At 37.9% G+C, this 27,140-nt stretch overlaps 1 protein-coding gene across 2 annotated transcripts; it reads left to right on the forward strand.

Annotated features, from left to right (window-relative positions):
• Positions 1 to 534: 534 nt before the first annotated feature.
• Positions 535 to 24,499, forward strand: LOC123872919 (ammonium transporter Rh type A). 2 transcript variants are annotated; one of them, XM_045917519.1, is made up of 10 exons: positions 535 to 629; positions 7,475 to 7,598; positions 13,045 to 13,236; positions 15,555 to 15,697; positions 15,858 to 16,035; positions 16,398 to 16,510; positions 16,785 to 16,979; positions 17,722 to 17,886; positions 18,630 to 18,726; positions 24,346 to 24,499. In XM_045917519.1, the coding sequence occupies exons 2-10, from the start codon at positions 7,484 to 7,486 to the stop codon at positions 24,429 to 24,431; spliced, it is 1,284 nt and encodes a 427-aa protein (XP_045773475.1). In that variant the 5' UTR covers positions 535 to 629; positions 7,475 to 7,483; the 3' UTR covers positions 24,432 to 24,499. The 2 variants fall into 2 exon arrangements, with proteins under 2 accessions (XP_045773475.1, XP_045773474.1); XM_045917518.1 differs by lacking the exon at positions 535 to 629 and adding an exon at positions 4,677 to 4,876.
• Positions 24,500 to 27,140: the final 2,641 nt, after the last annotated feature.

Genomic DNA, 27,140 nt, shown 5'->3' on the forward strand with positions numbered 1-27,140 from the left:
TCTTTGATTTTCCGAGATGAAAAGTAGCATATATCACGCTCCAGATCTTCTCAAACTATCACGTCCATCCGTCGCTCCGTTGCGATGTGATTGGAGGACAAACTGACACTGAACCAATAAACCAATCAACCAACAAGCAAACACGCTTTCGTATTTGTAATATGGTTAGTGCTATAATGATGAAAAAAGTTTTTTTTTAAATAGGCTTATCATGCACTAGCTTATGACCACCGCGTCTTCGTCCGCATGGACTAGACAATTTTTACCCCCTTAGGGGTTGAAATTTAAATTTTTTGCATACCGTATAGTCACATGCTGCTCTGCTAAAACAATCTGACCTAAATTATCATTGTCCTAGCGAAATCATGATTATCAGTCGTTGAAATTGATTTTTCCAAATCAAATCTTTATTGAGTACATCAAAATTCAGGTAAAGTAAGTGGAAAAAATATATCAAAAAATAAGCTAGGCATGTGTTGAAAAGTCTAATTTTCGAAAAAACTGTGGCAGATTATCGCTGATGGACGTGTGCGAACTATGATGGCAGAACGTTCTCAGTTAACATTCAAGTGTGGCGAGTGCGCTCGATCATTGATTAAACTTAACTGTGTTTAAACGTGGATTAAGAGGTACCATATTTTTTTATTTTTCTTTCTTTTTTGGCCCGCAAGATGCATGACTATAAGTAAAAAGTCTATAGGTATTGGTAGGTATTTAATTTTAATCAGTTAATGTGAATAAAAAGTTGAGGTATACTTAATTAACATGTGCAAAATAAAAATTTATAACACCCCCGACAAGTGAAGGACAGTAATAACTAGAAAAGAGCTGATAACTTTCAAACGGCTGAACCGATTTTCTTGGATTATAAGAACACTTTCGATCAAGCTACGTTTCAAACAAAAAAAACTAAATTAAAATCGGTTCATTTGTTTAGGAGCTACGATGCCACAGACAGATACACATGTCAAACTTATAACACCCCTCTTTTTGGGTCGGGGGTTAAAAAAGCGGTGATAACCTAATGATTAAGATATTGGTCTCCTATTCGGCGAGTTCAGGGTTCGATCCTGCAGATGCAATTCCAACTTTTCGGAGTTACATGCGTTTGAAAGCAATTAAATATCACTTGTTTTATGAAGGAACACTTCGCGAAGAAACTTCACGCCTGAAAGTTGTACATAATGTTGAAAAAGTCTGCGAATCATGTATGACATAAATTACATCGATGCATAAATCAGACAGTAATTTAGGGCTTCGTTTTTACTCTTTGGGTACTTTGACCCTAAAATGGGAACTTAAATGTACATCATGTGTTATCATCATGATCATAATGATGGTTTAGTTGATTCTAATTGAAAGGAGAGTAGATTGTCCAAGATTTATGAGTCACGAATATTCTTATCAATAAAATCACGACAAGAAATTTTATCGATAGGTCAAGGCTAAGTGCGACTGAAACTCGCACACCAGGGTTCCGTACTCCGATATTTTGCACGATAAATCAAAAATTATTATGCATAAAAATAAACAAAAATCTGTTTTAAAATATGCAGGTAAAGCCCTTTTATATGACACACCACTTGGTATAGTTATCTTGCTTTGAAAATTGAAAATTCTATTTTTTTTTTGGGACATTACCACGAATTCACGGTTTTTGGATTTTTCCTTTACTTGTGCCATAGGACCTACCTACCTGCCAAATTTCATGTTTTTAGGTCAACGAGAAGTACCCTATAGGTTTCTTTAACAGACACGACAGACGGACTGTGTGCCTAGTGGGAGATTTTTAACCTATTCGATCGCGTAAAAGTTAACTGCGTTTTGTATGGAATTGAAACAGCGCCATCTAGTGACAAGAAGATGGCGCTGTTTCAATTCCATACAAAACGCAGTTAACTTTTACGCGATCGAATAGGTTAAAAATCTCCCACTAGGCACACAGATAGACGGACACAGACAGACAGACGGACAGATAGACAGACAGACAAACAACAAAATAATCCTATAAGGGTTCCGTTTTTCCCTTAGGGAACCCTAAAAACTAACATACCATAGAATCCCGTGTAAGCCTTACGTAACAAGACCCTCAAAAGATGAAAAGAGCTTGCTCCGATCTAATTCCTCGGTAGAAGCGAATAAATTGGCACAACCTATGATTGATGAATTACATACGGAGTGAAAGTGGCCTGTCAGTTTTCAGACATCTGCCAATTTATTTTCCATCCAATATCTCTATTTTTGGGAGGACATTTTGTACCTTCTTACTCATGATTGTATGCTTACCCTTAGGTCGCAACCACACCTGTAAGTTTTACTCACGTAAGTGTGAGTAGATTACGTAATTAATTGACAACAGAATTAAAATAAATTAATTCTTCTTTGATTTTAAATTTCAATTGTATACGAACCTACATAGACTGTTAAAATCATAACCCTTCCTTTTGCCTTTGCCGTAGTCAGGTAAAAAGAAAAATCCTGACCTTTGACTCATCAATGCCCAGACTAAACAAAATCTTGGACCTAGAAAGCTGAAACACTAGCACTGATGATCCCTGGGGCAATTTTCACAGCCTGAAATAGCTCAACAAACGGTTATAGGAGTGGACTGAAATCTGAAAGGTCTGCGGTACAGTCCCTTTGCACTATTCCAAGTCGTGGCCTGGCCTAAGGCGCTTTACGCTTAGTTGGAGGGGATAGGGAAACCTCTAAGTCATTATTAACATGGCTAATATTCTTTAACAAACAAATGTTAGCAAGGAATAAGGCAGATTTTTCGAAATTGCCACAAAAGCGAAGCCACAGGTGGTCGCTAGTAATACATATTTTGCTTAATTCAAGGAATCACGTTGATATTTTGTATGTGACTGTGGTAAGATTTCATACAATGGCAATGTTTTGTGAAACATTCAGGAAACGTTCAAACGTCGCATTGGTCACAAAGTTTCTACGAAATTGTTTGATTTGTGCTTCTAACAAGTTGATGAACATATTATGTAAATAATATAATAGGTATGTTCATAATAACAATCTGATTTATTTATTTTACAACTAATTGGAACGGCAGAGCCACTTACACTAACTAGATGATTTATGATAATTTATGACACAAACAAAAAAGAGACAAAAAACGAAAAGATAAAACAAACCAAACATACTAACTAAAATAAACATTTTCCTTTACTTGTGCTATAAGACCTCTACCTACCTTTCATGATTCTAGAACAACGGAAAGTACCTACCCTGTGGATGGACAGACTGACAGAGAACAAAGTGATCCTATAAGGGTTCTGTTTTTCCTTCTAAGGTACGGAACCCTAAAAAAGCGAATCCAAAATTGTTTTTTTAAAGTCACAACCCCTTCAAATGTTTACGTGCAAATGTTCACAGAGCTTGGGGAATCTGAATATTTCACGCTCGCGTGCAGCCGATTGCATAATGGCCGTCCAATTTCTACGTTGAATTAATTGTGCCAAAGCGAAAACTTCGGTACGTTTACCGAATTGCGTGGAATATAAAATGTTATGTCCGATATTTTAAGAATTGGATTCAATGGCTTAGCAAAAATGACTTGAATCGGTAGCTGGGTAGTAGAAGAGTAGAAATTTAATTAATTTGGTGGCTTTTATTCTACCTCGTGGCATATCATAAGTAAAGTCTACCACCAATCATATAACTATCATAAAATGTAAAAAAAGCCTTAGACGAGATTCATCACAAATTACCCCATTAAGTGATTTTTCATAAAAAAAATACATGAAAATGTTAGTTTCTGAGTTAATAATTTAATTTCATTAAGAAATCGAATTTTGGACGTCATAAGTTTTCTCCGATGGATAGGTCCAATTTTGAGAAAAAGTTAGTCCCTGAATTCAACTCAGTTGGGCAGCGAAATGTCTTCTCGTCCATTCATTATTGCCTGAAATCTAAAGTCTTCGATTCGTTCGTCATATGGATCCTAGACATAGTCGCTCTATGGGTCCCATAAGAAACCTTAGAATCACTCAGCGGACTTGCTTGGAGAGAGCGAGCTGTGCTTGTAAATTCTCTACGTGATCGAATCAGAAATATGGAGATCCGTAGAAGGACCAGAGTAGCCGACATAGCCAAAATGGCTTGCGAAGCTAAAGTGGCAATGGGCAGTGCACATAATTTGAAGAATCGATAGATGCGTCCCATCTTAGACCAGATCATCACTTTCCAACAGGTGTGATTGTGGTTAAGCCATAGATATGTAGGTTAAGCGCTTGCCTATAGTGAATTAAAAAAGACGTCGGGGTCCCAAGGTTCTGGAACGGTGACCTCGCACTGACAACCATTTTGAATTATTTATCATTGGAATATTCAAAAATCACAGAACAGACTGAAATTGGACTAGATTGAAGCCCAATACCGGCTTCCCACGGTGCGTGACATTGCGGACGGATGGGAACTAGCCCGAACCGACGCACCATGGTAACAGTATTGTCCGTGGTAGCACAGATATTTCGTCGTTAATGGCCGAGCTTTACTTGCTGGCTGTCCGTAGTCGTCTGCCGTACGTGATAATCCGCAGAATTCCGCAGAATGGAGCCTACTAATAGTCTATGATTAATATAGTTTTTGGTTCACGTCTTGGTCCTTGGTAGTTGGTAATCTTCTTTGGCGTGACACTTGTATGACACCAATCATGTCAAGAATGGATCAAGAAATTAATTTAATTTTTGGCTGTGTCCTAACATTTTTCTGTATAGTATAAAGTTTTATTAGTTTATGTGTAGGTAAAGCAAATTTACATTGATTAGTTGTTTTTTCATCATAATATTTACAAATCATGGGATCGACATTTAGTCACTATTTTTCAAGCTATCATCAAAGCCATCATCAGGCCAAGGAGGTAAGGCTATTTATCAAAAGGCTTGATAGCTTAGTGGTTAAAATAAACTTATTGTTTCTAGTTCTAGTTCCAATCCTAGCTAGTAGGCTTGGAATCGGACTATTCATCTCCGGAGTCAGGTTTTGATGCTCAATGTTCCAAGTCCGGAGTTCCGGAGTTTCGAAGCTTCATTGAAAATATTGAATGTGAATAAACAGTGGGTTCGATTTCATGGGCTTTAACGACTGAGTTTTTAAAAATCTCTTTCTTTAGCGGTCTACGTCATAATAGCTATCTGCGTACCTTTCAGCCTGAATCGCCCAGTAGTTTGAGTTGTCCGTTGATGGATCAGTTAGTCAGTCAGCCAGCTTTTCATTTTATATATTATTGTACTTTATTTAAATGTATTATTCCGTTTTTTGACAAATTGTTTACTCTCTGATACCTCTTTTACATAATTAAATCTTCGAATGTTTTTTATGAAATAAAGGCACGTTTTTTCGATGTATTCCCCGCCGGCGCGCGGCGTAAGAATCGCGCAAGATGAAATCCGTTGGGGACTAAAGATCAAAGGTTTTCCAAATTGAATTTTTGTGTTTGTTTGTAACTTTTTTTTTCACTTCAGACTAGAGAGTGCGTGTATTGTACTCGTAATCCCCTTGAAAATAGATTGTTTATCAAAATAAACATGGGGAAAATACAAAAACCGCACACGTTTTTAAAGGGTCTGGTAAATTCTATTGTTGAATGTACAATGGGCTACTTAATCTGGGGAATAAATGAATTTTCTTTGACAATTCGGGGTTTACATACTTATAACGGCTTCTGTGGCGCAGTTGTTAGCTCTGTGGTCTTATTAGTGGAGGTCCCTTGTTCAATTCCAGGCAGGGGTTTAGAATTTTAAAATTTCTTAATCTCTGCTCTGGTCTGCTGGGAGGATTGCATGCATTACGAAATTAGACGTTCACACGTGCAATTAATAATGAAATTATTGTCATGAAACTAGTTTCGTGCCACTAATTTCGTAATGTAAATTCCGCTTTAGAGCCCACTCTTGTACGTTCTAACATAAATCTACCCAGAACCTATTACATAATATTATACACAAGTGTAAATTAAAAATTTATAACTCCCCCGACAAGTGAAGGTTACAGTAACTAGAAAAGAGCTGATAACTTTCAAACGGCTGAACTGATTTTCTTGGATCATAGCTAAGAACACTTTCGATCAAACCATCTTTCAAACAAAAAAAACTAAATTAAAATCGGTTCATTGGTTTAGGAGCTACGATGCCACAGACAGATACACAGATACACACGTCATACTTATAACACCCCTCTTCGTGGGTCGGGGGTTAATAAAACAGCATAAAGCGGTAAATACAAACTTCGTCGAATATATTACATACTACATAGTACCAAACCTTTTTAGGTATAGCTTGATCACGTACAAAATAGTTATCAAAATGTGACCTAATTTCTGCGGCATTTTGGCTGAACTAAACTGCTCGCAAAGGATTTCTTCGCTAATTACCGAACTCAAGCGTTAGCCAAATGTCGAGCGTTAAAGGTAGCGAATATTCGAAAAGTTTCGACTATCTTTTTGATTAAAGCAATATTCCGAAACATTTCTATATTAATAAAATATGATATCTCATTAATTTAATTTTATGTTACTGCTTCTTCAGTCTTTTAATGATTTGTTGAAAAACATGATGGTTGTGAATCAGATTCAGATGTGATCAGAACAGTTCGTCATGAGTGCCGCGGCTATGCACGGGTGCTTAGATCAAAATATATCCTATGTCACTCAATGCCTATGTGGCTTTCTATGGATGAAAGAATTTTCAAAATCGCTTCAGTAGTTCCAGAGCTTACTTCCTACAAACAAACTTACAAACTTTACCTCTTTATAATATTAGTAATTATATATTTATATAATTTTAGATTATGTGCGAAAATAATAGTCGTCACTCGTCAGAGTCTTGGCTAAGCACCGCTGGACATGTCGTTGAGTCTTGTGATTAATCGACAAAAGTTCGGAGCAAATTTTTTGTGCACGTTTCTAGCGTGATATATATTTTATTATGTCATAAAAAGTATATACCTTACATAAAATATTATATTTACATCTTTGATTAGGGCTCCGCACCTCAAAAGGATAAAAGGAACATAGGATCCCTAATAGGATCACGTTGTCTGTCTGTCCGTCTGTCCTGCCATGGTGGTACTATCGCATCCAATAGTCGAATTCACTGCGATCCGGCGCTGTAGCACACCGGAAACGCATCGCGTGGTTTCAGTCTATAATGTGTCTCTTTACCTATCAATCTATCAATCAGCCTGTTTGCGTCCACTGCTGGACATAGACCTTCCCAAGAGCGCGCCACCACACATGATCCTCCACCTTCCTCATCCACCCACTCCCCACTGTCGTCAGTCCAGTGGGTTGAAGGTCGTCACACACTGCGCTTGCTGATACGCGGTCTCCACTCCAGAATACGTTTGCCCCAGCCGCCATCAGTTCTGCGGCACACGTGGCCTGCCCACTGCCACTTCAGCTGGCTAATTTGTTCCTATTGGTTTTGATAATAATTTTAATATGAAATTTTGTTTTCAGCCTGAAAGGATGAAGAAGTTCAGCAATATGAAGTATGTGCCGTTGATGCTGTTTCAATTAATATTGATGGCTTTGTTCTTCGTGTTCGTGAGGTATGGTGGAGAGAAACACCATGACATTAGAGGTAAGCAGTAACTAAAAGAAACCGCCCAAATGTATGAGCGATTTTAGATTAGCGCTCTTTAGTAACTGGTTGGAGGAAGTAGCCATAATTTGATTAAGGAGTTGCGCTTTAGATCAGATAACGAAATTGCGTAATAGACGGATTCGGAAAACGAAATTTGGATTTAGTGAAAAACCTAAGAGTACGGTTTCAATTCTTAGGTTTAACCATTATAATCAGATATTGGTGTTAATAGCTGAAAACGACGGCGCTGCAAAGCTACGGTCAGACCTGCAAATTCGGCACTCCGTATTTAGTACAGTGTGTAAAGAGCCTAAGAGCACGATTCACTAGAATTACCTATTACATGTACCTAAGTGATACTAACAAGGAATGAAGCAGTTGAAAGGCCACGTTTGGAGTTATGAACCTGAAAATTTGATCACCCATCCAGTTACTAACCTGGATCAAATTTGATTTCCCAGCACACTTTTTTTTAATTTTTTGATTCAGATACAAGTTAGCCCTTGACTGTAATCTCAACTGGTGGTAATTAGTGATGATACAGGCTAAGATGGAAGCGAGCTAGCCTGGAAGGGGTATGGCAGTTTTTATTAAACCTATACCCCTTTAGTTTCTACACGGCATCATACCGGAACGCTGCTGAATCGCTTGGTGGCACGGCTTTGCCGGTAGGGTGGTAACTAGCTTCGGCCTAAGCCTCCCACTAGACCAGAGTAGTGATTAAAAAACTATGAAATTCCAACCCCCTGCCAGGAATCGAATCTGGGACCTCCCACTAATAACCACAGCGCTCACCACTGCGCCAGGGTGGTGGTCAGACTAGATCAAGTATCCCACTTGTGGAATCTTACTGAATTACTGAGTCAGCAATTATTGTTAGTATGTCATTGTCAACCATTTTGTAACCATGTCAATTAGGATGTGCCAATTTTTAAATTAACGCATAAACAAATAGGTACCTACAATACCACTACAATTAATCTTAATATCCACACGTATTTAGTTAATTGATCATCACACTCGAAAGATGATACTATAGTGGATATCGTCTGACATGACATGCAACTATTAAACTACCATTAATTTATTAACAAATTCTTTATTAATCCTGGTAATAATATGTGGAATGCAAGGCGCCAATTAAACTATTACGACCGATTCACACCAATTGCGTATGCAGCACGTACACGTGACGCGTGCGTCGTGACGCGCGTAAATCCGTAGACATAACTGCATGCATTATGTCTACGTGAACGTTCACGCCACGCAAGCGGTATGTCATGTTTCATACAGTTCCATACATTACAACGCAATGATTTGCTCTACGTCTGCGCTTACGCCACGCTTACGCAGCCTGTGTGAACGAGCTGTTAAACTTTACAAACCCCTTTTTTAGGGTTAGTATACATGTATTAAAATACCAGGATTAAGAAAATTCTCCGTTGTGTTCATATTTTCGCGTTTCATCTGCTAATTTTCAACGTATTATGGATTTCTGTACGTTATTATATAGCTGAGAATGTGAATAAGTTTTGAAAATAATCTGCAGGCTAAGAACTTTGGTGACTTTTTGAAGAAAAATAGTATTTTTGGCAAAATAACAAAATAAAAATTAGGAATCTGATACAGTTTCGGATCCCTAACCGGAGAAGCCATGATTTGTAATGCATGCATTACGAAATCAGGCATTTACACGTGCAATTGATAATGAAATTAATGTCGTGAAACTAATGTCGTGCCACTAATTTCGTAATGTGAATTCCGCTTAAATGTCTTAATATTGAGCGTACAAACTCACTCTTATGTATGCATTACAGAACCCGCTCCACGAGAATTCAACTGACACTTGTCAACTTTTTTTAGAGCAAGTATAATAAGGGTTTCTTGTTTCACTACGGGACCTTAAAAATAAGAAGTAGGTAGTTACTCGTACCTGTACGAATTTTATTTTTATTTTAAACTTGTCCCGTAGCAAGTTTTGAAAGCCCCACTCGCAATCACGTTACAACGCATACAAAACCTTCAGTCTTTTCAAAAAGCTACGACTATTCAAAAAGTACTATTCAAAAATATAAAGAGCACCATTTAAAAGTGGAGGGGTAATCACGCAACAACTAAACAGCCTGAAACTACCTGATGTATTAAGTTACTGATGTCTTTTTTTGATATTTTCATATTTTTTATGAATATTTTTTATTTATTCATAATAATCCACATTAATATTGATAAATGCGATAATATGTCTGTCTATCTGTTTATCTATCTGTAACATTTTCGCGGTTCAATCGCTGAATCGCTCTAGAGTATCTTTTGGCAGCAAAAAAATTACATTGCCGAGATTCGGAGCAATTGTTGAATATTTTCGGTGTTTAGATCGTGGAACTGGATAATTAGATGTTGCTATAGCAAACGCGCTCTAATTAGTTATTTATTTTACCATTCGTTTTTTTTAGATTAAAACTCTCGGATCTTTTACGCGTTGTATCTGTATTCTTTGCGTAGGTTTTGAGAGGTCATTCCAATAATTCGTTAAAATTATTGATATAATACCTGCGACCGACACGCTTATATTATAAGCAACCCTTATGTAATTATTATTATTCTTTATGAATATACGAGATACGTAAATGTTATATATAACTTCACGTGAATAACGTGTAAAATTATTACGAAATTATTCCAAAGAGACCCGATACCACTTTGTCACTGATACCCTTCAAAGGCAGGCTTTGTGGAGCAATCGTCCCTTACTATCGCTATATTCATATATCCAAAGAGTTGATTTTTCAAGAGGTTGCAATAGCAAACCCAAAAATCTGAAAATAAATTAAAGGCTGTCATAAATTGTACAATTATTGTGAGGATGTGAATTCTCAAGGTTTTTTGGGAACTTACGAGAAAGAATATTGACTACCTCCCTGGCGCAGTGGTAAGCTCTATGGGCTTATTAATGAGAGGTCCCGGGTTCGATTCCCTGCAGGATTTAGAATTTTATAATATCTAAATTACTGGTCTAGTCTGGTGGGAGGCTTCGGCCGTGGCTAGTTACCAACCTACCGGCAAAGCCGCTAAGTCACGGCAATAGGAAGGGAAGGTTTTGTGGGATACATCCACTCCCACCCTGATACTCCGCATTCGTCGCATTCTCTTGAAGTTTAGTTTTCTGAAGGTTTCACTACTATTGCGTGTGATCTGCACATATGTTTATTTAAAAAAAAAAAAAATATTGCATCAGGTGCGCCTTTGTATAAGGACAGGGTGCGTATTTTGACAGCTGATATATGAGGCTCTATGGTTATGTAGCTCAATGCTCGTATCTATCTGAACCACGCACGATAATAGCATCAAGGTAACGGTATTAAAACCGGTTGAATGGATGATGGAAGTCGGTATTACATTTGGAAATAGAGGGATTTTCTAATGTCTACGAAGAAAACCATTGATTCTTCATTAAGTAACTTTTCCTTTATATCTTTTGTGTTAAAAAGAAGTATTAGTTCTAAAAGTTCTACAACCACAGCCCATATCTATAGTCGAGTAATAAAAGAAATCGGTACCATTGCAATGCTAGGATTTTCTATGCGAAGCCATTTCTCTCTCGATTACACCCCCGAGGCCTATTAACTGATGATATTGTGCGATTTCGTGAGCAATTTTTCATTTTTGTTTTCATTGGCGTGGCCTGGTTGCCACATTGGATATCAATCCACTAACTGACCAGCCCTGGCTCACTGACTGACTGGCTTCGCTCAGGTGGCATTTCCGCCCGATTACCGCCGCCCATGAACATTTGCAGCACTAGAGGAACCACCGATGCGTTGTTGGCTTTCCTGGCTAGCTGTCTGGAATTTGTTGGTCCGTCCCGTGAATAACCCCATGTTGTAATCTAGTGGAAACACCGCTGATGGGAGTTGATTCCACAGTTTGCATGTGCGTGGAAAAAAGGATCTGGCACAACGGGCGGTCGAAGTGCACCAGGCACCCAGGTAGTGAGGGTGACATTTCTTACGGTGCCGTGCGGTGCGGTTGTAGAAAAAGGAGGGTGGAATAAGCTCAAATAGCCATGCGGAAGAATCTGAGAGTACATCGTGTCAATTTTCAAAGAAAACGTTCATCGTTAAAATGGTTAAAATATGCTTAGTGGAAATGAGCACGATACTCGGCAATGTTTAAACTATCATGAGTGATCGCCATTATAAGTATAGAATGTGACAGCTAAAGGTACCTGCTCATGTATTTTCACGAATGGGTTCCAATCTAGTAGGGCTTACATCGATTAAATATGTACGTGAGTATAGTCGTTACATTCTATACTTATAATGAGGAATGTGATGCAGAGAGAGACACCCCTGAGGCCTATTCACGGATATTGTGTGATTTCGTGAGCAATTTTTCATTTAGCATTTTTGTTTTCGCAACTGTTATGTACGGCCGTGTGGATTATGGACATCATTTGTTACATCAATTTGGTATTCATCGAGTTTTGTTTTGTTTTCAAATTGAGTGCCATAGATGTTTTTAGACTCCGAATTCAAAATGAAATATTTTTCTTCGGTAATTTATCGTTTCGCATTATCTTTATTACTTTTACGCCTATCACAGACACAATTACAAAATAGCCTCTTTGTTAAAAATCCAAGTTCTTACCTACGCAGACAAAAAATCAGCGTAAAATCATTTGCCACTTCTCACTGTTTAAAATCAGCTGTTGTCTATTATGTAATATTATGTAATATTTAGTGTTATTTTTGAACTGTTTGCTTTGCCTGTGCTATGTAATGTAAGACAAACTAAGTACCTAATGTGAGCGAACAGGTAATATGTTAGGAGAGGTTGACATGGTAATCGATGTATGAGGTCAACAAATGCCAACAAACTGCTGTGCAGTTTGGCGAGATGTAAATTATAAGTAATTCGTGTTAGTGCATCTATTATCCCCCAAAGCCACCATGATCCAAACTTTATAGTCGCTGATCGTTCCTTTCTGTGTTGGGGACAATACCCAGAGAAACTTTCAGCTTTTATGAAATAACGAAGATCTGGCACGCGCTGGATCTCTCTAGGCCCCGCGTTTAATAGTGGTCGGCGATGGCTTGATGATGATGATGACAAAAATACTAGCTTAAGACGCATGAGACGGGCCTGCCCGCGAAATTCAACATTAATTTGGTTTTTCGCATTTTTTAAACTAATACGACAACGTAGGCTTATGTCATTTTCAATTGCGACAATGGCAGTATCATCATCACAGGTTTATATAAAAATCTTTACTTGAAAGGGTCCAGGTTAAGAAATTAGCTGTAGTATCGACTAATTCTGACACAATACTAGAGCTAATTTCTTAAACTGGACCCTTTCTTTCAACCACTTATTCCTATTTAAACCTTCTTCCACCTTAAACCTATTTATTCCTTTAATTTACTAACCCTGTCTATTTTCGCAGGTTTCGAAGGCACTCATGTGATGATATTCGTCGGTTTCGGATTCCTGATGACATTTCTAAAGAAGTATGCGTACAGTGCGTTGGGTTTCAACTGGTTCCTTGCTGCCATAGTGATACAATGGGCGTTTTTGTGTCAAAACTTCTACCACATGCAGGACATGAAAATTTACGCTACTAAAGAGACCATACTGGGTAATTATTTACTTAAAATCTATTTAAGTACAAATTAAAATTTAACTAAAAATTAAAAATCATTCATTTAAATAGGTACTTACTGTTTAAGCTCAGATTTTTTAGTTCAAAAGTGTGTGCCTTTATGTTGATGTATCTACATTAATTTTTCTTTATCGTCTACAAGTAACTTAATAATAATAAAGAAACTCAGCAACTCAGAAAACTAAAGCTCTCAAAGGTCTGAACATCCGTTTCCATTGTATCGCTCTATCAAACGTAAGCGTATGTACATAATGTATTCTTTCATCTGAGCGAGCTGTAAGAGACAGCATTGTTTAAAACACTTCAACAAAGAAAGTTAAAAACGAATTGCATTCTATTCAAAAGCGAGTGCAAATACTAGCTACAAATTTTAGGTTTCCGAAGTGTTTAAAGGCTTGGTCAGATAAAAAGCGTCAAGCCACGGCCTCTATTATAGCGTTGGGCAGGGCGGGAGTGGAGAGATGATAATATGTCATATGACATACTCATTCGCCGGCCTCTCATATGCCGAGACATCCAGTGTTGTTTCGTTTAGTATGAAATTTTACATCACACCAATGTTAAAAGAATTCAAAAAAGGGCCTTTAAAGGCATTTGTGTAACTTACCTCTTTTGAGAAAAATAAGAGTTTTCGCGATAGAAGGAGAGGCATTTATTTTAGGCCACAGCATTGTACGCGCTTATTTGCAAATTATTGCAGTGCAACAAGAGTCCCTATTTATTTGAATTTCATTGACAACTTATACTTCTGTACCTACAAGGTGCTATTAATTAGTACTCTGTGGTATTACAGCTTCAAGGTTTTGGTTGAATACGGCGTTATCACGCGTCGCTGTCGTCGCGCATTTTGTGTGCCTAAGCCTTAATTTCCTTCTTCCGTTGTCCGTATTTTTTGTTAAATTAAAAGGAACAAACGTTTATTCTTCGCTAGATGTTTTATGTAATCCCAAGCTTAAGATAGTTCTCAGTTCGGTCGGGCGTTTAAGGAAGAAAATTGTTTCTAGTAAATCTAGTCCTTAATTTACGTAGTGCTTTAAGCGTGATTTAGCACTTTTGTACTTTTTTTTAGAATTCTGTAGTAAAAAAGGATCTTTCAAAGTACAGTCTTATATTTTAAAAATAAATTGTAAGAGCACACTTATATTTTCAATAGTGTTCTATTGAAAAAAAACTTTAAGAGTAAAGTTGAATACCTATACTTAGTTGAAAATCTATATCCGCTACACAAAGATATATTAATATGTATTACAAAAAAATTAGGGTACTTTGGGACCATGAAAAGTGATAACCGAAAATATTTTGGTTTGTCCCCTCAAGGTGATTCGAGTGATTCGTAGTTGAAAATATATTTTAAAAATCATTACGAGGTTTTGTGAACAGTTTTTTCGAAAAAATTACCGTTTACGAAACAGTGACTCTCAACATTTCTAGCAAACTAAGCATTAATACGGAACCTTCTTTATGCGTGTTCTAACTAGCAAGTTTGACCAGATTTTTAGGGTTCCGTACCCCAAAAGGAAAAACGGACATACTGTCTGTCCGTCTGTCGTGTGTGTCAAGAAAACCTATAGGGTACTTCCCGTTGACCTAGAATCATGATTTTTTTGTGAAAAAAAAAAATGGATTTAAATTTGAAAAAATGAAAGCTTATAGCTGCGCAGTCGGTGATTTGGTATGAAGTGTAGCGCCACAATGGAGGTGTCTATATCGCTACGCTTTTGATTCGTCAGTCAGTATGTCGCATATCACGCATTGTCATCACACCTTTCAATTTTATTTATTCATAATACTAATGGCAAATTTTCGAAAATCAACTAACCGAAATATTTACTTGAAAACCATACATTAATTTTAAATTTAATGCACTTAGCTGAATTTTCAATTAAGTATTATTTTGGTAGGTAGTGGTTATATGGAAAAGGATCGCTAATGGAAAAGTTTTAATGTAAGCAAAGTTAAATCAATACCTAAACATAGTACTCACGCTCTCGTTACTTGCCCTATTAAGCTTCATTCACGTTAGAGCAAGTTGAGATGTTTGCCTTCTATTCGGGAGATCGGGGGTTCGATCCCGGGCACGCATATCTAACCTTGCTTTAACGGCGAAGGAAAACTTCGTGAAGAAATCTACGCGCCTAAGTGTGTGAATGTGTCACATCTCTGCTGAAATGATTTTTTTTTTGTAACGGACGTTAAAATAGCTTTCGTAGAATGAGGCCTAAGTCAAAAGCATCGTCGTAGCGTATCGCAGGTTTAATAATTCATATTAATTACTAAGTTGAACAACTTCACAGAGGCTGATATAATGGCGGCGACGGTACTTATAACTTTTGGCGCACTGCTGGGCCTCGCGAGTGACTTACAGTTACTCTTCATTGCCGTCGTCGAAGTTGCCGTCGCGTGCGCCAACTTCTATCTCGTCGGGGATATATTCAAGGTACCTTAAAACTTTCGGCGCACTGCTGGGCCTTGCGACAGCGACTTAAAAAAAAATTGCGTGCAAATTAAAAAAAAAGTGTTATTTCTTGTAAGATGGAACGGAACCCTTTGTGTGCAAGTTCGACTAGTACTTGACCGATTTTTCATTATGTCTCCAGGCAGCAGATGTGGGTGGTTCAATAGGGATCCACGCCTTCGGTGCATACTTCGGCTTAGGCGCCAGTTGGGCCCTGAAGCCGCACCACAAGAAAACAACCACCAACCCTCCGCCCTCGACGTCTCCCACGGTGGACTTGAGTGGACCGACTTACGTCTCTGATGTTACCGCTATGATAGGTACGTACTAAACTTTATGAAATAGTTATTTGTTATGCAAGGCTGCAAAGTGGTTATTTTTGCGCGTGATTTGTATTAAATTCAGTCAGTGTCAGCGAAGGATTCCAAGGTTGAACCATGAGCGAAGCGAGTGCTTCAAAAATAAAATACTAAACGTAGCGAGGAATTCATAGACACGAACGCAAAAAAAAAACAGCCGTGTGGAACACACAACTTTTCATCTCACTATAACAGCTAGGAAAACGCTAGATGCAAGAATATGAACAATTTTTGAATAAGCATTTATGCCAGCATTTCAGGGTTTTCGGATGTCAGTTGGTTTGATTTTTTTAGCCTTTCCTAAATATAGTAAATTATTCCAGGTTCACTTTTCCTATGGATCTATTGGCCGTCTTTTAACTCAGCACTGACAACAACTAATAGTGAATACCAAAGAGCAGTTATCAATACTTACTTATCATTAGCTTCAGCCACTGTAAGTACGGTATACACTAAGTATACTTATTATTACCATACTAATTAACTATGGCTTACAAAAAACTATTGTTCAAAAACAAAGAATATTTTCCAAAAATAATGACAGGCTTAGCAATAAAACTTTAAACAAGTTTTAACAAACTCTGTAGCTATCAGCTGCTTGAACCACACCATTGATAGCTTTTTAATAGTTGAGCGTAAAGTAAAACCTTATTACTCAAAGTATTTTGATAAAATTATTAATTAGACCTAATTGTGTTTCTATTTTGTAGGTTACAACATTCGTAATGTCCTCACTCGTCAGCCACAACCGGGGCAAGTTAGACATGGTGCACATACAGAACTCGACGTTAGCGGGCGGCGTGGCGGTGGGCTCTGTGTGTAACATGCATATAATGGCCGGTGGGGCGATCGCTATAGGCATCGGCGCCGGAGTACTGAGTGTACTCGGATATAGGTATTTAACTGTAAGTAAAGATGTTTGATGGGTGATTGCTCAGTGGTTAAGACTTTGACTTATTCGGAGGGTTCAAAGTTCGTTACCGCACCTGGAACTTTTTAGAGTTATATGCGGCTTCAGCATTTGCGATGAAGGAAAACATCGCTAGAAAACTTGTATGCCTTCTGGGCTCAAGGGCATGTGAAGTTACCAATCCACACTTGGCCAGTGTGGTACACTGTACCTAACCCCTATTCTGAGAGGAGCCCCTAACTTACTCGTAGAAATGGGTCCATGATGGGTTGAGACAGAGATAAATTATTTAAATTATCTCTGGTTGGGATGAGAATTTAGTCAACGTCATTGTTGTCATCTTAATCAATAGATAAACGTTAGACTTAAGTGTTTTGCATGGCTCTCCATAGAACACGGTCTTGTGAAGGGTATGTCTGATATGTGAAGTTCCATATACTTAACTAGCCATCGCCCATGGCTTCGCTCCCCTGGGAATTTAGGAAAATCCGTCCTTAGCCCTGGTCTGCATTAGGTATAAAGGGAACCTGCATGCAAAATTTCATCTCATGGATTTGAGTAGATATAGATAATCATATAGGTACTTAATTAGTATTGATTTGTCTGCCAATCCACACTTGACCAGCGTGGCGGTTGGACTTTGGCCAAATCCCTCCCATTCTGAGAGGAGACCTGTGCTCAGTAGTGAGCCGGCGACGGGTTGGTATTGATGATGAATAATTGATTTTGTTTCATAGCCACGCTTGACCAAGTTAGGAGTCAGAGACACATGCGGCGTCCACAACCTGCACGGCATGCCTGGCATTTACTCAGGGCTACTCAGCATTGCATTTGCCGCTATAGCAACTAAGGAAGAGTATGGGGAGGATCTGTCTGCAGTTTTTGGAGCTATGGGTGGTGAAGTAAGTTATCAAGGTTATTCTATCCATACTAATACTATAAATAGTAAAGTTTGTCTGCCAGTCTGTTATTTTTCCAAGACCAATTTTTGAAAACCCACCCGTTAAGCAATTTTGACGTTTGGTAACAGAAATGAGAGCTTGCATCTCGGAGTCAGACATGAGCAATTTTTTTTTTTTTCAGAAAACCAAAGAGTTCATTTAAAATTTTCAAAAACCTGAATTCACTCAAACTCGTGGGCATCTAGCTGACGCTTTTGACTTGCTGGATTTAAGTTTAATAAAATTGCGGTAGAAACTCTTTGATTTTCCGAATTGTAAAGTATCCTATGTCGGTTTCCAGTGTGCAAGCTGTCTTTGTATCCATTGAAATCAATTCATCGGTTAAGCTGTTTTTATTCTCGCGACTCCATCCGCGTACCTAAATTAGAGTTTTCAAAAAATCTTTTGGAATTTCTCATAATCATTCTTGGATCAAAATTACAAGTTTCTTGTTCCTGTAGTTCAGGCTGTGCGTTGCATGTCACTTAGTTCCGTTTTGTATAAATTGAAGTAATAGCAGTACCTATTATATTTTCGCAAAATCTGGTCACATCTTTGTCTACATTATAAAGGGGACTTTTACATAAAATTTTAGCCTTCTAGGTCCTGAGGTCTGAAATGAGCGCTGAGCAGTAAGCGAATCGGGATTTTTCTTTTTATGCGTTTAGATTTTTTTATTAAAGTATGGGTTTCGTGTTTTCCAGGAGGGGACTGGCAGGCCAGCAATGACACAAGCTCTCAATCAGTTATATGCTACTCTCGTGACGATAGTTATATCAGTAGTCGCTGGTGCAGTTACTGGTAAGTAATCATCATCATAATCATCAGCCTGTGGACGTCCACTGTTGGAGACCTTCCCTAAAGTGCGCCACCACACCCGGTCCTCAGCCTACCTCACCCGGCTACTTCCCGCCAGCCTCTTTGTATCGTCGGTCCATCGTGCTGGAGGGCGTCTCAAACTACGCTTGCTTATACGCGGTCTCCACTCAAGTAAAATATAATACTTGTTAATAATTTTATTTATGAAATACTATCTTCTACCCACAACTTCGTCCGCGTGGACTACACAAATTGCAAACCCCTATTTTGCCTCCTTAGGGATTGAAAATTATTTTCTTAGCAGATGTGTCTATTGTGTTAAATAGAAAATAATAATATGGACGAAGTATAATAATATTATATTATTATCACTTTAAATGTTGACTACACTGCATCATGGCAAAATACACAATACATAAATTTACTTGGAATCAGTAATTTATTTTGTTCACACACTGTTTCAAACATAAACATTTGTTTGCCGAGTTGGTTCTCATATTAACGCCCATCGCAGACAGTCGGCAAACATAGGTTTTATTTATAAACAATTATTTTCTCCATATCGAATCTAGATATTAACTCAAAAATAATAGTGACTTTGGCAAAAGTACAATCCAGTAGTTTGACTACTTCAAACAAAAATAAAAACAATTATAAAAAATTGGAGTAAGCATCAAGACGGATGGCAAATATGCGTTTGTTTATCGGTTTATTGATTTGTTGGTTTGCCAGTTTGTTCTTCAAATAGGTACACACACTGTAATGGAGCAATGGATCAATTTGATTTTTTAACCCGCGACCAAAAAAGAGGGGTGTTATAAGTTTGACGCGTGTATCTGTGTATCAGTATATCTGTCTGTGGCATCGTAGCTCCTAAACGAATGAACCGATTTTAATTTAGTTTTTTTGTTTGAAAGGTGGCTTAATCGAGAGTGTTCTTAGCTATAATCGAAAAAAAATTGGTTCAGCCGTTTCAAAGTTATCAGCTCTTTTCTAGTTTTCTTATAGAGGTTTTTGTGTCGGGGGTTTTTAAATTTTGAGTTATGTTATGTGAGACATATATGTAGTTAGAGACCCCGAAAGTAACATAGGCTATTTCTGTCAAAATATGTGCCGGTAGGGTGGCAACTGGCTACGGCCGAAGCCTCCCACAAGATCAAACCAGAAATTTAGAAATTATAAAATTGTAAACCTCTGCCGGGAATCGAACCCGGGACCTCCCGTCAAAAAGACCACAGCGCTTACCTGCGCCAAGGTAGACGCAGACAATTTATTATGAAAGGTCGGGTTTAAATCCTTAGTTGGATAAAAATCAGCCTCCAGGAAAAGTCAGTCGTCTACGTCAGACTTTTACCTCTCTATATCAAATTTATTGATTCCTTTAATCACATTATAGGTACGTACTCAGAGTTTACGAAGTCTGTTTATTCAATTTGCGTACAAACATGATTAGGAAAATGAACATTTTGACTTTATTAAATAAACATAAAAATCTTGGTAGTAGGCAAGACAGGTGTGCGGAAATTGGATTTAGAGGAAAGATTTGTTGGTTTAGACTCAAAGCGTATTGCGGTAGTGTCAAAGCGAGGCGAGGAATTATATTCAGCGAGACCACGGTATCCTACTATGTAATTATACCGGGGTATGTCAAAATATTGGTACTCGAATAAGCGAGGTTGAAAGCTGCTACCGAGGCTACGAGTACAGAGAATTTGCTCCACACTTTGTTACACTACGTATTTGTACGGGCTTTGTAAATAAAAAACCGGGCAAGTGCGAGTCGGACTCGCAAACGAAGTGTTCCGTACCATCGTACAACCTACCTAACACTTTTATGTAGTACATGCTAGTTAATAATGGATTACGCCATCTTTATGTGATTTAGTAAATTAAGTTCTTCGTGAACACATTTTAATTTTTTTTTAACGAATAAATAGATTTTGATTTTATCATTATTATGTAATTATTTTTTTATTGCCGTCACCGTCGGCAATGTCAGCATCGAAGTTGTTCAGGAATATAACTACCTCGGCCAGATTATAAAATTCGGTAGAAACAACTTCGACAAGGAGGCTGACAGAAGAATCCAGCTGGGCTGGGCAGCATTTTCAAAGCTACGTCAGGTCTTCGAATCGTCGATACCGCAAAGCCTTAAGAGGGCTCTCTCCGTCACTCGTTTCATACAATCGTAGTTCCAATTTCATTTGAATATTAAGCAACCAAAGTCCATGAAATTTTGCAGACATATTCTACAAACTAATATCTATGTCTGTGGTTTTCCAGATTTCTGTTAAAATATTCGGTTTCATAGCTACGCGGTCTTAAAAAATTTCATACAAATCTTTGAGCCCCTGTAATTTTAAAACTACATATTTTTAGAAAAATCTAAAACACCACAGACACAGATATTAGTTTCTAGAATATGTCTGCAAAATTTCATGAACTTTGGTTGCTTAATATTCAAATGAAATTGGAACTACGATTGTATGAAACGTGTGGAAACGAGTGACGGAGAGAGCCCTGTTAAGACTAAGGTCTTCAATGAGTGTGTCCTACCTGTGATGATGTATGGAGCAGAAACGTGGACACTGACAGTTGGCCTCGTCCACAAACTAAAAGTCGCTCAGCGCGCTATGGAGCGAGCTATGTTGGGTATTACTCTCAGGGATAAAATCCGGAACGAGGAAATTCGCAGGAGAACAAAAGCGACCGACATAGCTCAAAGGATTAGCAAGCTGAAGTGGCAATGGGCAGGCCATGTCTGTCGCAGAACCGACGGCCGTTGGGGCAGACGTGTTCTGGAGTGGAGACCGCGTACCGGTAAGCGCAGTGTGGGACGACCTCCAGCCCGCTGGACCGATGACCTGAAGAAGGTGGCGGGGAGCGGATGGATGAGGAAGGCGGAGGACCGTGTTTGGTGGCGCGCTCTTGGAAAGGCCTATGTCCAGCAGTGGACGCTTACAGGTTGATGGATGGATGGATGATGTAATTATTTTTATTTATAAATGATTCTTATACACATAAACAAAAAAACTACTTATGTTTAAACTTTGTTCTTAAAGATTAATCTGTCCTTATAAATAAACAGGTTACAACAAAGAATTTTTATAGACAACACTTTGGAAAGGTCTGATAAAGAATGTCCTTTACCTAACTCCGTTTTGTGATTGACCTTTGTATCAATTTACTGTTTACGCCGAGCAAGGCTCAGGGAAATCGAAACAAAAGCCTTTGGCGGAAAACCACTGACCTCTACTAATATAATTTAAAACTACACTGGACCTGCGATTGTCGACCTGTTTCTAAGCAACTTTATTTTCGCCATATTGGCGCAGATAGCAGCAGTTAGCATCATGAATTTATATACCTAAACCTAGGAATATAACATTCTAAATTCCTATTTGAAGCAAGTAACTGATATATATCACTATCCCATTTCAACTAACAAACTAGACTTTAGAGCGAGAGGTCGGACAGCAGCAGTTGTGGCTGACCTCTCGCTCGCACTTGTTCCAACTTTAATAATATTATTATCATACATTCGTGGTGAGCGCCATTTTGTGAACATACTCAGAACTAATTACTAAATGTTAGTGATGAGACATTTTTGTCAACATGAAGACTATTTGACCAATTTTAATTTCTACCGAGGAGGCGGTGAATCGGCACAAAAGATAACTTTTATAATATTGTATGATGCACCTTTTGGCATGGCATTTTGGCTTTCATGCTCAAGTGAAGGAAGCGTCGGCATAACCAACCCTTTAGATATAACGTGATATAACACAACTTAAATAAAAGTTTCTTCTTTCTTTCTTCAGATCTCTTCCAGCGTACTTGTATATGTCCATCCCAATGCGGAAACCCCATTTATCTTACTCTCTTTTATTATTTAGCAGTTAAGTCAAGTCATTCTTAAAAGAATGTAATAAGAATAATAAGTGGGACGATTAATCACTCGTTGTTTGTGACCGGCAATCTTTCTTTTTTTAATTTTATCAAAAAATGAAATTTTACGCGGAAAACGTTTTTTTAGTACGATGCTATTTACTTCGGCTCGACAAGAGATTTAAAAAACTTTTCTGTCACTCAAAAGCCAAGTATAAACAAGACATTGCTGTTTAAAAGCTTACAGCGAAAGCGCATATTGATTGCAGGTAAGCAACGTTGGCCCCAATCGGTAACTGGATGGCTAACTACTAGGTTTTTCAAAATCCCGTGGAAACTTATTAATTTTCCGAGATAAAAAGTGGTCTGTTAATCCAGGGTATAATATATCTCTATTCAAAATTTCAGCCAAATCCGTCCAGTAGTTTTTGCGCGAAAGAGTCGATTCATACATACAAACTTTCGCGTGTATAATATTAGTAGGATTTAAAACACTTTGCCACAACAGCTGCTGTTACGTCGGCCCATATCACCCACCTAGACGTTTCATAGCCTTTTGACATATGAAGCCTTGAGGTTGTCATATGTCGTGAACTGTGCTTACGGTCAAACTCAGTGCTCTAGGAAAGGTGCCCGGAAATACATTTTCCGGCGAAAGATTTTGCCGGTGCGACCTATATTGTATCAGTATAGCTGGATCGAACAATTCCAAATGAAATCTCGGCTTCAATAGCGGAACGGTCGTTCGCTGCTCTCGAGTCTATCGCGTCAATTGTTTTGAGATAACTCACTCGATCGACTCCTAAACGATTTACCGACAAACAGAAAATACTGCTAGATTTGTTCGATACATTTTACCGAAAATACTGTTCGATACATTTTACCGGTCCAAACTTGCTCGTTGTTTGCTAGAACGCACTATCAAAATGACAGTTTCTTTGTTGAATGAAAACTCGTTTACTAATGTGAAATTTTAACAGAAGACTTTTACTCTGTCCATACAACAATACTTAACTGTATAATTTTTATGTATACGAAAAATATTTCTGCAAATAAAGAATCTTGAATCTTTAATGATGCAAGAGTAGTTTCAGTCTCATTTGAATAAGTATTTAGCAACCAAAGTAAATGAAATTTTGTACACACGTTTAAGAATATAATATCTGTGTCTATTGTTTGTTAGATTTCAATAATAATGTCTACTTTGAAAGTTACACAGGTTTAATACTCAATAGACCAAAAACCGTAAGGTTGGCAGTTCAAATCTCACTATTGTCGTAAACCTACTCCTAGAACAAGCTTTACGCTTAGTTGGAGGGGAAAGGGGAATATTAGTCATGTAATTAATTAAACTTGTAACTCCTCTGTATAAAGGAGTTTTTTATGTTATTAGGTGAATGGTATTTAAGATCTAGAGCAGGTCGCTGGGAGCCATTATACTATGTCCTGTTGAGCATGGTTTATTAGTTGAGACAAAAACGACGCTTTTATTACGTAGCAATTATATGTATAATTCGTGCTATCCCAGCCAATGAGGTGCGGGGACAATGGGACGAGTTTTTAATAATTTTATTCGAATCCCGCTGTCCCCGTTAACGGGGACACGGCTAGCGGGGACAACGGGACTAGACGGTTTTTTATTGGCGCATTCGTTTAACTTTTTGTGTGTTAAGTCCTCATTCCTTCGCTTCAAAAATTTTCTCTTTGTTTCAGGTTTATTCGCCAAACTGCCATGTTTCTCGCCGCTCAAAGATAAGGAACACTACGATGATGACGTCAACTGGGAGCTGCCCGAGTGACATACCTTCTCATCGACATACTTAGTTATAGCTTGAACATACATGAACAATGATTAAATGATTTTTTTTTATATAGTGTTTGACTGTGAGTTAGCTCGAGTCTTGAAACTGGAGTGACAATGGCAAGGCACATAGCTTTACATCTGGGAGACAAAATCCAGTTAGGTAGGTCTCAAGAATGAGGTTAAACACCGAATCCAACACGGCTGGACAGCGTTCAGCAAGCTTTGCTATGTTTTTTCGTTCCTCAGTGCTTGAAGACCAAAGTCTTCGAATAGTGCGTATTGCTCGCGATAATATGAATCCAAGAATAATTAGTTATTTATGGTCGTTAACTATAGGCCTCGTAAGAAAGCTCAGAGTAATTCAGTAGGCGAAGGAGAGAGCTATACAATGGAGTTTCTCTACGAAGTCAAGTCAGAAATGGAATTTATAGGAGAGCTAGACTAAACGACATACCCAACGTATGCAAAACAGAAGTGGTAATAGGCAGGGCACATAGTTCGAAAGACTGATATACCTACATAGGTAAGTTAGGGTCCCAATATTCGCTTGAATGGTGGCCTAGTACCGGGAAACACAGCGTTAGAAGACCTCATAGGCGGACGGACAATAGATATCAAGCAGTAGCTTGGAGTTGCTGGACACAAACGGCACAAAACAGTACTCTGCGGAGATCCTCACAGGAGAACTTTCTTTGGCATAGTGGTCATAATAAATTATATCAGATAAGATGACGACGAAGAATGTTTGATTTTAAATCTGTATATCCAAAGACTATAAGCAAAATCTATAAAGCATATTCTGATTTCGAGTAGGTATTCACTTAGCTTCCAATACACAAATTTTCAATAAATCTCTTGAAAAAGAAAAAGATCAATACCGAATTTGAATCTGCTACTGAATTTAACACTAAAATTTTTGTTTGGGAGTACACCTGAGTCCTTGTAACGAATCGAATTGAATTAAAACTTTACGCAGCTAATATTATAGTTCAAAATTGGTTGTCGTCGAAATTTTCGAAGCATTTCTCACTTGCTGTCATGACAAGTTATAAAAATTAAATTAAAAATTTAAAAAACCCCCGACACATAAACCTCTAAAAAGTAAAAAATAATAGGTAAGTATGTATGGGCCCTTTAAGAATAGTATAAATAGTAAAGTTTTTATCCAAGCGCTCGTTGCGCCAGGGGACCGCTACCTATCATAAACTATGAAAGTCATCTGTTGTAGAAAGAATAGTCTTTAGCGGTCCCCCGACGCAACGAACGCTTGGATAAAAACTTTACTATTTATACTATTCTTAAAGGGCCCATACATACTTACCTATTATTTTTTACTTTTTAGAGGTTTATGTGTCGGGGGTTTTTTAAATTTTTAATTTAATTTTTATTTCACGCTTTTTAAACTTTTATTCATAAATTACCGTTTATTTGTGCCATTCTAAAACCCAATTTCTATAATAATATAAATCCAATAAGGCAGCTAATATCTCTTCAAAAGTAACATCAATGTTATGTTAATTATACGTTCCATGAAATATTTTTGACCGAACATCACTAAATCAAGAATTATCTGAATGACTCACATAGTTTAACATGACCAAAACGAAATATCTGTTTCTAACATGTCGTTGCTTTAAAAATGTACCCATTTTACGTAGTCGTATAATAGTTCGCTTTTCAAGATATACCTACGATTAAATTGAAATCGACTTTCACCCTATGAAATAAGGAATAAAGTGGCTTGTATTTCATTTTGTTTGTTATTGCATGTAAAATTTTTATTTGACATAACTTTCAAAAACCGGTCAAGTGCGAGTCTGCCTCACACATGAAGAGTTCCGTACAAGTTTTTTTTTATGTAATGACAATTCAGTTGTCGGATTTTTCTGTTTACTTGGGCCACCGGAGTAGAGTGCTTGGGCTATAAGATATTGCTACCTGCCTTTCATGATTCTACGTAAACGGGAAGTACCCAATTTATAAGTTTTGATTCTCTTGAAAGATGACACACAGACAGACAACGAAGTGGTGAAGGAAAACACCGTCAGGAAACCTGCATGCTTAAGAGTTGGCCATAATGCTCCCTCAAAGGTGCGTGAGGTGTGCCAATACGTGCTTGGCCAGTGTGGTAGCTTCTCATTCTGAGAGAAGACTTGTGCTCAGTAGTGAGCCGGCGATGGGTTGATCCTGATGATGATGAATTTTTAACGTATTTTGTCAAAATAAATAAGCTGAGTTCAAGCAGATAAAATATAAAGAAGGTGCGCCTAATGCATCATCCAAACCTGCGCGACAAAGCGACTACGATGCGGGAACCTCAGCCGCGCGGAGGGTCATCGCCTCCTACGATATTTAATGGTGCCATGCACACCTACGCGACTAAAACAGTCGAGGCTACAACATCCTTTTTTTTCTACAGATACCTACTGAACCCTAAAAATAGTTTGACTATGGTTTGGGTTTGGGTTGATTGTTCGTGGCCTTTGGTTGACTGTTGGATATTATAATTGAATTGATGTTTTCTCGTTTAACTGTGATTATAATATTTTATAAATTAGAAACTCCGCGCCTACGATCCAAAGTATCGGAGTTTTCCAAAACATTATTTTCAAATAAATAATTATGTATCTAAGCAACGTGACAGCTTGACATTTGCCAATTGACATAATATTATGAACCTCTGTTACAATAGTGAAAGATCCCA

Source organism: Maniola jurtina, chromosome 16, assembly GCF_905333055.1.
Source record: "Maniola jurtina chromosome 16, ilManJurt1.1, whole genome shotgun sequence".
NCBI classification, from domain to species: Eukaryota; Metazoa; Arthropoda; class Insecta; order Lepidoptera; family Nymphalidae; genus Maniola; species Maniola jurtina.

What these genes read in the sequence shown, in the direction of transcription:
- LOC123872919 (XM_045917518.1), top strand. Translation starts at nt 4,814, where the DNA reads ATGGGATCGACATTTAGTCACTATTTTTCAAGCTATCATCAAAGCCAT. An exon ending in TACTAAAGAGACCATACTGG is followed by an intron (nt 13,237 to 15,554) that starts GTAATTATTTAC and finishes ACAACTTCACAG; the next exon opens with AGGCTGATATAATGGCGGCG. An exon ending in TGATGTTACCGCTATGATAG is followed by an intron (nt 16,036 to 16,397) that starts GTACGTACTAAA and finishes AAATTATTCCAG; the next exon opens with GTTCACTTTTCCTATGGATC.